The following is a 9,699-nucleotide window of genomic DNA, read 5'->3' on the forward strand; positions in this document are numbered from 1 at the left end:
CTCACACACAGAAGCACATTCCCTGTCTCACACAGAAGCACCATTCCTTTCCCATAAACACAAACACACACAGAAGCACCATTTCTTTCTCACATACACACAACACACACACACACACACACAACACCATTCCGTTCTCACATACACACACACACACAGAAGCACCATTCCTTTCTCACATACACACACACACAGAAGCACCATTCCTTTCTCACACACACACACACACACACACACACACACAGAAGAACCACACACACACACACACACACACACACACAGAAGAACAACACACCACACCCACACACACACACCCACACAGAACCATTCCTTTCTCTCTCTCTCACACACACACACACACACACAGAAGCACCATTCCTTTTTCACATACACACACACACACACACACACACAGAAGAACCATTCCTTTCTCACACACACACATACACACACACACACACACACAGAAGCACCATTCCTTTTCACATACACACACACCACACACACACACAGAAGCACCATTTCTTTCACACACACACACACACACACACAGAAGCACCATTCTTTCACACACACACACACACACACACACACAGAAGCACCATTCTTTCACACACACACACACACACACACACACACACAGAAGCACCATTTCTTTCACACACACACACACACACACACACACAGAAGCACCATTCCTTTCTCACATACACAAACCACACACACCACACAGAAGAACCATTCCTTTCTCACATACACACACACACATACACAGAAGAACCATTCCTTTCTCACATACACACACACACACACATACACAGAAGAACCATTCCTTTCTCACATACACACACACACACAGAAGCACCATTCCTTTCACACATACACACACACACACACATACACAGAAGAACCATTCCTTTCTCACATACACACACACACACATACACAGAAGAACCATTCCTTTCTCTCTCACACAACACACACACACATACACAGAAGAACCATTCCTTTCTCACATACACACACACACATACACAGAAGAACCATTCCTTTCTCACACACACACACACACACAGAAGCACCATTCCTTTCTCACACACACACACACACACCACACACACACACACAACAGAAGAACCATTCCTTTCTCACATACACACACACACATACACAGAAGAACCATTCCTTTCTCACACACACACACACACACAAGCACCATTCCTTTCTCACACACACACACACACAAGCACCATTCCTTTCTCACACACACACACACACACAAGCACCATTCCTTTCTCACACACACACACACACACAGAAGCACCCTTCTGATCTAAGGCCCCCAGCTGAACAGCTGGTCTCTGGCGGCGGTTAGCAGCACCGGTGTTCACTTCTTCGGCCCCCGCCGGCCTTGATTTTAATTTCTTTGGCCCCCGCCGGCATGGCAGAGGCCGAAGAAAAGAAGATGGGTGCCTCCCAGCCAGCTCCCACCAGAGACCAAGCTGGCGGGGGCCGAAAAAATGAAGATGGGCACTTCCCAGCCAGCCCCCACTTGAGGCTGGCTAGGAGGCGCCCATCTTCTTTTCTTCGGCCTCCGCCGGCCTCGATTTTAATTTCTTCGGCCCCCGCCGGCTTGGTCTTTGGCGGGGGGTTGACTGGGAGGCACTGAGGCTGGGCTGAGGAAGAGCCACGTGGTCGAGACCACGTGACCAGCTAGACGGCCCACCGGGGGAAGCCTGATCCCCCGATAGGCCAATGCGCCCCTGATTTGGAATTATCCAGGCATTTTCCTGATTTTTATGACTCCTGCATCCCGTGTGGTGCAGCCATCACCATGTCAGTCATAACACAGTAACATAATGCAGCGGATATGAGCAGAAAAAATACTGGCTGGCCCATCCAGTCTACACACCTGGAAAAAAAAAAGGCAATTGTCACTTTGCTTTGCCACCTTAGCTATCCTTTCTTCCTCTTCCTTCTGAACCTGGGCACCCTCCTGAATCTAGTGCACCTATTCCCTGAGTATAGTGAGTGAGTGTTGTTTGATGGCTGGAGCTCCTGCCTCCTGTCCTCAGGAGGGCTGTGAGCACTGCCTCTGCTGCATTCCCCACTCTTGGCTGGCCCAAGGTGCAGAGGCTGCACTTCAGAAACAAATCCAGCTCTCTCCCATGGCGGTGGGCAGTGCTGTTGCAGAAACATTTATATTATTGATTTATGTTTCCCTTTTCAGGCACTATAGATATTTCCCTGTCCCCAGAGGACTCACAAGCTAAGGCCTGGATATATCAAAATGCGATAAGCATCGCATGTGATAGCAAAAGGGGTGTGTTTTATGCTAATATACAGTTTATATCGCAATTTGTGCTAATTACCTATGTGAAGAGCTAAGTTAGCACAACTTGTGATAACATTTTCAGATTTTGCGATAAGTGCCAGACCTGTTGTATTTCCTGCATTCAACCACTGGGGGACCATTGTTGAGAGAGAGAGAGAGAGATAAGCCCTTAACACATGCGAAAACGCCTTAGCGCATTTTGATAAATGAGTGGGTAAGTTTGTACCTGAGTCAACAGAGGATGAAGTGACTTGCTCAATGGGGATTTGAACCCTGCTTTCTGTTGTTTGCAGTCTGCTGCTCTGAGCACTAGGCTACTCCCCCGGGCCAGTCACATGCATGTGATTTCTAGTTTTCTACAAAGCTATTTATTTTTCTCCTCATTGGCTTGCTGCCTGTTTTGTGTCCTCCTAAATGTAGATGTGCAAGATTCCTCACTTAAACAGAAGACTGGATATTTTACTTGCAATCCGAGAACTTCCGAAATGTATGAAAGATCTCCAGCCTGTAAGTAATGCGATTGCTTTCTTAATACATAACTCAAATCAAGTAATTATAGAAGGAACAATACACACCTAGCCGTTATAGCACTGTAATTTATCAAGACATTCTGGTGCCATTTTTTCTTATCTGCCATCATGTTTCCATGTTTCACAACAGGAAAATTAAAAATCATTTGTTGTCAGAGTCCACAAAATAAATTACTGCATTGTAAAACACCATTTTGGTACAATTGATTTGTCACTTTATAATGACAGGATGAATTCGTAGCATGCCTACAAAATTTAATTACTGTATGATAATAATATTGGAGACAACATTAATTCTCAATAACAAGATCATTACAACTTAATATCAGCATTCAGTGACTGACTTTACATGTAAAATATTGACCATTGACATACATGGTAGACAGTTCCTCAGGTTTAACATGCTGTGCAATTTAATACTAACTATTCAAATGCCAGAGAGGTTTAAGAAAGATGAACAAAATGTACATTCAGTGACAGTACTAGATTTTAAAAGATCTGGGACTGTAGTACGCTATGTAATGGCTTAGCGTGTTAAGTTACATTAAGTGGAAGCCCGATGTTTTTTTTCATAGTTTTGCTTGCACTAAATCAATTTATATAGTGCAACAATTTTGTAAGAAGATATTTTGCTGATAGCAAGCAGCACCCGACACCATTGTACAAGGTGTCGCGTGCTGGCAGAAGCATTAGCACACTGCTAAGTGGCTCAGTGTGCGCCATTCTACACTGACATGATGTCACCGTCATTTCGGGAAGCCAGCACCACTCGGACTGGTCTGGGGGCACAGGTCTCTGGTCTAACCTTCTCCAAAGCAGGACTTCCTGCAAACTACTCCTCATCACGGTTCCCGAGTGGCCTTGAAAGTGAGTCTTCAGTGCAGATTTCACTGTCTTTACCATTCCCGAATGTGTTTTGGGGAAGATAAGAACATAAGAACATGCCATGCTGGGTCAGACCAAGGGTCCAAGCCCAGCATCCTGTTTCCAACAGTGGCCAATCCAGGCCATAAGAACCTGGCAAGTAAACCAGTGGTAGAAGAATCCAAAGCTTAGATGGGCTCCAGCCAGTGTGCGACAGTTTCAGTGAGAGAGAGAGATTTTTTTCACTCACAGTTACAGTTTTTTGAACCATTTAAACTCATGCACTTTGTACAAATTCCTGTCACAGCTAATAAAGAGGAAAATCAACGCATGCAGACAGCTGCTATCCAGTCAGAGATTGTGCCCGTACTGGAATATATCTTGGCGATTGGCAATTATTTAAATGAGAACGCTGGGAAGGAGATGGCAAAAGGGTTTCACTTATCATCTCTGGCAAAAGTAAGTGAACAGGTGACTGTATTTTCAAATTATGCTATAACGGAGAAAGATCATTCCTTGAGCTAATTTTTCTTGAATGGCCATAGTGCAGTTGGAAGTGGAACCCTATCCCATTAAAGGGGAAATGATCTCGTCGTTTACCAAAACGGGTCTATTTCTCATCTAAACAGTTCCTTCTAGCCAAATGCATTTCAAAGGGAAGTTATTTCCCCTTAATAATGTACATTTTACAATCCCTCCCTCCTCTGGGTCACTTTTAAACGCAGGCATTTGCGAAATTTGCAAAAGATGCCAGATCTTTCACTCGCCAGGAAACTGAACAAAATCTTCACCACAAAGAAGGAAGAATGAAATCAATCCTGGCCAGTGGCGGGCAGCAGCTCTCTTCCTTCCTGACACTGAATGGCAGGACAGACGCACCGTTGTTCATCAGTGCATCAGATTAGGAGGATGACTTTCAAAAAACTCTGCAAGGCCCTATATTCATGCGCAGATTATAGAATATATGTATGTCTATCCCCTAACACACACACCGCACGTGTATTTGGTTACATGCGAATATCTGCAATGTATATAAAACATACGCTTGTGCATTTTATGTGTTAAAAATATAGAACTTGCTCATGCAAAACCCTGATGTATACGAGTCAGTAGGTATGCTTTAAGACGAGCGCGCACAATTCAGATCACCAGTTTGCTAGTATTGCCACCAGTTTGCCCATTCCTTCTCCAGGCCATTGAGACCCTCCTAGTTATTCACTCTAAAAATCTACCAGTTCATCCAGAACTGCCACCCCACCAATAGCAGACACCAGACAAGTCTGATATCAATTGCACTAGATAATTTTCAGGTGTAAAATTGCCCAAATAGGGGTAGATTTTAAAAGAAGCGAGTGCGTGCGCACATGGACGCACAGATTTTTTAACGTGCGTGCGTGGCTACACGTATGTTATAAAATACGAGCGGTGTACGCATATGTGCAGGCAGCGCGTGCAAGGGGAGGGAAGAAAGAATGCAACTTCCGTACGGCGATGCATTCGGCCCGTCCCCAGTTCCCTCCCAGTCCATTCCAATTAAGGAGCGGACTGGGAGGGATATTTCCTACCCCCCCCTAAACTTCCCTACCCTTCCCCTCTCCTCCCACCCTCTTTAACATACCTTTTTTTTTTTGGTCCTTGTTTCTAAACTTACATCAGCTTCCCAGCTGAAGTTTGTTGCGCGCACCAGCAGCCGTGGCGCGAGTCTTTGGGACATCGTTCAATACGCTGTTCCACCCCGCCCCCCACCCTGCCCCTTCCCAACCCCCGGCCCACCCCTTGGAAGAGGCCTGGCTCTTCTACGCGTAACAGGGGTTACGCGTGCAGCCGGGCTCCTTCTAAAATGCGCGCGTGCGTGCAAGGCCCGGCCATGCACAAACCCCCGGATTTTACGTGCGTGGGGGATTAAAATCAGGCCAATAAATTGCCAAATGTATTTGCGAAAATCTCTTATAAAATAGCAACTTGCAGGTGTAGTCTTGGCCCTGCCAAGGAATGCCCCTAGATTGCCACATTTTTTGCACAGGTGAATGTGCACACAAAACTGAAAATATGCTGTACTTTTGATGTTTATAAAATAGCACGTAGGCGAGTACAAGCTACTTACGTGCATGTATGCTAATTTGACACACGGAACTCCTTTGAAAATTCACTGCTGAGGTTTTGGGCGGAAATGAGGAAAGAGAGGCTTGCATGACAGTATCATTTCATTGTTGGTTCCGTTTTCAAATTGTGTCCCTTCTGGTACATGGATTATACTTCCTGTAACGTCTGGAAGGGAAGAAAGTAATGGGAAGAAATCTGCAAACAAAGCGCTGTGCCAAAGCTGTTGTGGGGCTTTTGTCCAACTCTTCAATTTAGCATTTTTGGGCAAAAGTCCCACATTGCTTTCTGCAACAAATTTAGACTTGCAATACTAGATTATAGTTTCCTTTCCTCAAGTTGCAGAACTTTATGTACTCTTCATGGAATAAACCCTTTTTAGAAATCTGTTTAAGCAGTAAATGTGTCGTATGCATTTCACATCTCACTACTGACTATTCTCTGCTCTCTGTGGGAAAAGAGCTTTGAAAACCTGAGGTAAAAGTAAGATGAATAGAGCCCTTTCTTCTTAACATCTTGGCTCACTTTCCCCTTGAACAATAAACCAAGATCTAATTCATTTGTCTTCCCTTGGAAGACAGTATATATCTCGATCTAGATCTGTACATGTAGATATATCTGAAATAAGACTCACCCAATAAAACACAAAGCCATGCAGGGCTAATGCACTAATAGCATTAATGCCAACAAACGTGTTAATGTACATCTACGCGGTGCTATTTTCGACACTTTAGCATGTTAGTCTGCCTTAATGTTAGCCTGGGGTTAATATGGCCGAATGCACAAAAATCCATACAAAGCAGTTCCTTGATATTAAAACGGGTGACCGCAAATCATGTTAACTCATGCGATTTTGCTGTAAGCCACCCCGGCTAATGCAGAAAGTTAAATGGCAAGCTAATGTGCCTGCCCATATCCTGGCTCCGACTCTCCGTCTCTGCAACTTGATCTTCCACTCCCTGTGCGAATAAAGAGTGCTCCACCGAACTCCGATCCCACCCTCTCTACCCCATACCCACGCAGAAAATAAAGGGCCCACTGTGGCCCAAACTAGCCTCCCACCCTCTGCCCTCCCTCTACCAGAGCCTCTAATATCCTTGCATTCACCTCCTCCCCTCCCCCTGCCAGCTTGCCCCCCTGATAAATTCTGGAGGGGGTCAAAATAGATCCTCACTCCTTCCTGCCCTCTTGCTCCAAAGCCGAAAATGGTGCCAGCTGACTGGAGGTCCTCCTTTGCCCTGCACGTGTGTGTGATATGGGGCAAAGGAGAACTTAAGGTTAGTTGGTGCCATTTCCAGCTGTGGAGCAGGAAGGAGTGGGGATCGCTCCTGGTTCTATGGGCCTTTATTGACCATTGGATTGGGGTAGGTAGGGATGGAGGAGACCTGTTGGCGGAATGGTGCTGTGGTCTCATGCTCATCTCACTCGAAGCCTTGGCTGTGGTTGTGGGAGGGGGTTGTTCGGGTTGCAGTAAGCCATTTATTTGCATGCAGTAGGGGGGATCGGACGGCAGGCGGGATATTTATTCACCCGGTCTGAGTGGATTGGAGCCGAGCCTTAATGCCTGAGAGAAGCTTTTACTGGAGCGCAGCAATTGAAACGACGAGCCCCCTAAAGCAGAGAGAGAATTCCTCAAAACGTGATCTCATGTTGGGCACTTCATGGGAATACGCATTGAGAAGTTACGTACTTATGCAAGTTTTTATATGCAAGCAAAATCAAATTTATAAAGAAGTGAACCATGATTATATTGGTCATCTTGGAAGAAGCAGACTATTAAGCCGGGTTGCTAGTGTTATGATGTGCATATAGAAACATCCCTATTATTGGGTGCTGCAGAAATGCAATTGAAACATTGTGGATTGCTGTGTATATAGGACTTATCTGGTATATGGCATTCCATTGTGGGGCTCTTTTCTGTACATCCTGGCATATTAACAGCCACTTATAATGCAGCTTAGTACATTGGACTTTAACTAGGGTTCTTTGTATCACCCGAAAGTAAGGGTCATGATCTCAGAACTAAGGGTGGAAATAAAGATTCACATTACTTTGAGCCTGCAGAATCTGATTAGCCTGTGCCTGGTCCATCAGTGCAAGGTCCATTTATTTATTATTTACTTTTAAGACTTGTATTTACAGTTGAGTGATTTATTTATATCGCCAGTGGCAAAATCCGCAACACAGCTCGAATTTTTCTTTTCTGGCTGCTGGGGTGCCTCATCTATCACACAGGCCGATACAGTACAGTGCGCATTTGGATGCGCGTTTTTGACGCGCTAGCTTTACCCTTATTCAGTGAGGGGTAATAGCACATCCAAAATGCGTCCAAACCCCCGAACCTAATAGCGCCCGCAACATGCAAATGCATGTTGATGGCCCTATTAGGTATTCCTGTGCGATTCAATAAGTAAAATGTGCAGCCAAGCCGTACATTTTACTTTCAGAAATTACCTACCCAAAGGTCGGCGCTAATTTCTCCAGGTACCGGGAAAGTGCACAGAAAATCAGTAAAAACTGCTTTTCTGTGCACCCTGCGACTTAATATCATGGCGATATTAAGTCAGAGGTCCCGAAAGTTTAAAAAAGTTAAAAAAAAAAAAATATTTGAAATAGGCTGCGGCTCGCGGGTTGAAAACCGGACGCTCAATTTGCGGCCTCCGGTTTCCGAACCCGTGGCTGCCAGCGGGCTCGAGAACCGACGCCGGCAAAATTGAGCGGCTGTCAAACCGCTGACAGCCGCTGCTCCTGTCTGAAAAGAGGCGCTAGGGAGCGCTAGTGTCCCTAGCCTCTTTTACCACCTGGCCTAATTTAAATAAATTTATTTACTGTATCGCGCACAGGAGAATGGCCTGTGCGTGTGCCGGGAGAGCGGGCGTTTGCCCGCTCCCGCATCGGCCCGAAGGTGAGAAATGTCAACAACAATAACAACAACAAAATCCCTCTCTGCTAGAGAGCCTCTTCCCAGTTTCTTCTCCAGCACCCCCCCCCCCCCCCCCGACTGTCGGTTCAACACCACGGAAACGTGGCGATAGTAAATGTGGAGATCACGAGACACTGAGCGGGCCTGGAGGTGCTCAGGCGATGGCTAATGCCAGAAAGACTAGCCAGCCAATTCATTTTTAAAAAAGTAAACAGAATTTTTTTTTTTGTTTAAATAGGAACTTGGAACCTGCATCTAAGACTATCGAGGGCATAGCTTGAAAGGAATCTTTAAAAAAAAAAAACCCAAACAAACCCCAGATGAGATGCAGGTTCCCAGTCCTCTGTCCTGTTTCCTATCTGCCCAGACGGTCCTGACCAGGGCCCCCCCCCCCCTGCTCTGCGGATCCTTAGGTAAATCCGTCCGCCCTCCCTCTTATCTCTGCAGCTGGCTGACTTGCGGGGGAAGGAGAGGGCATTCACCTTGCTGCACGCCCTTGTGGAGCAGATCCTCTTACACCAGCCCGATTTGGCCAGCTTTCCTGAAGAGTTGACAGAATTTGAAGCGGTTCCTGGCGGTAAGTGGATGAAGAAAACTCCTGAGCGGCACAAAACCCTGACGTGGGGGGCACGACTTTTATTCCAACAATTTTTTTTTTTTTTTTGCATTCCAGCTTCTGTCAAGGGTCTGGATGCTGAAGTGGACGGTATGTAAATGCAGCTCTGCGGGAAGACGTTCAGTGCCGTGCAGGTTGTTTATTCATTTCTATTTTGTAATGGGCGAGGAAGAGGTCATTCTAGGGGGGCAATGCGGCTGGTTACTATAACAATATATTGTTGTACGGAATATGGACTGCGAAATTACATCTTTATTGTCCAAGTAACATGAAAACATGTGGGTGAGTTTTTAAAAACCCGGCGCGCGCCCAATCCGGGAGAAACGCGCAC

At 45.8% G+C, this 9,699-nt stretch overlaps 1 protein-coding gene across 1 annotated transcript in view; it reads left to right on the forward strand.

Annotated features, from left to right (window-relative positions):
* LOC115098097 (disheveled-associated activator of morphogenesis 2-like) overlaps positions 1-9,329 on the forward strand; it is a 102,098-nt gene extending 92,769 nt beyond the window's left edge. Inside the window, exons 11-13 of the mRNA XM_029614413.1 lie at positions 2,756-2,842; positions 4,037-4,188; positions 9,200-9,329. Of these exons, the coding sequence (XP_029470273.1) occupies positions 2,756-2,842; positions 4,037-4,132 (183 nt within the window). The 3' untranslated portion in view covers positions 4,133-4,188; positions 9,200-9,329. The remainder of the gene's footprint in view (positions 1-2,755; positions 2,843-4,036; positions 4,189-9,199) is intronic.
* The last annotated feature ends 370 nt before the right edge of the window (positions 9,330-9,699 follow it).

This window comes from Rhinatrema bivittatum, chromosome 8 (assembly GCF_901001135.1).
Source record: "Rhinatrema bivittatum chromosome 8, aRhiBiv1.1, whole genome shotgun sequence".
NCBI lineage: Eukaryota > Metazoa > Chordata > Amphibia > Gymnophiona > Rhinatrematidae > Rhinatrema > Rhinatrema bivittatum.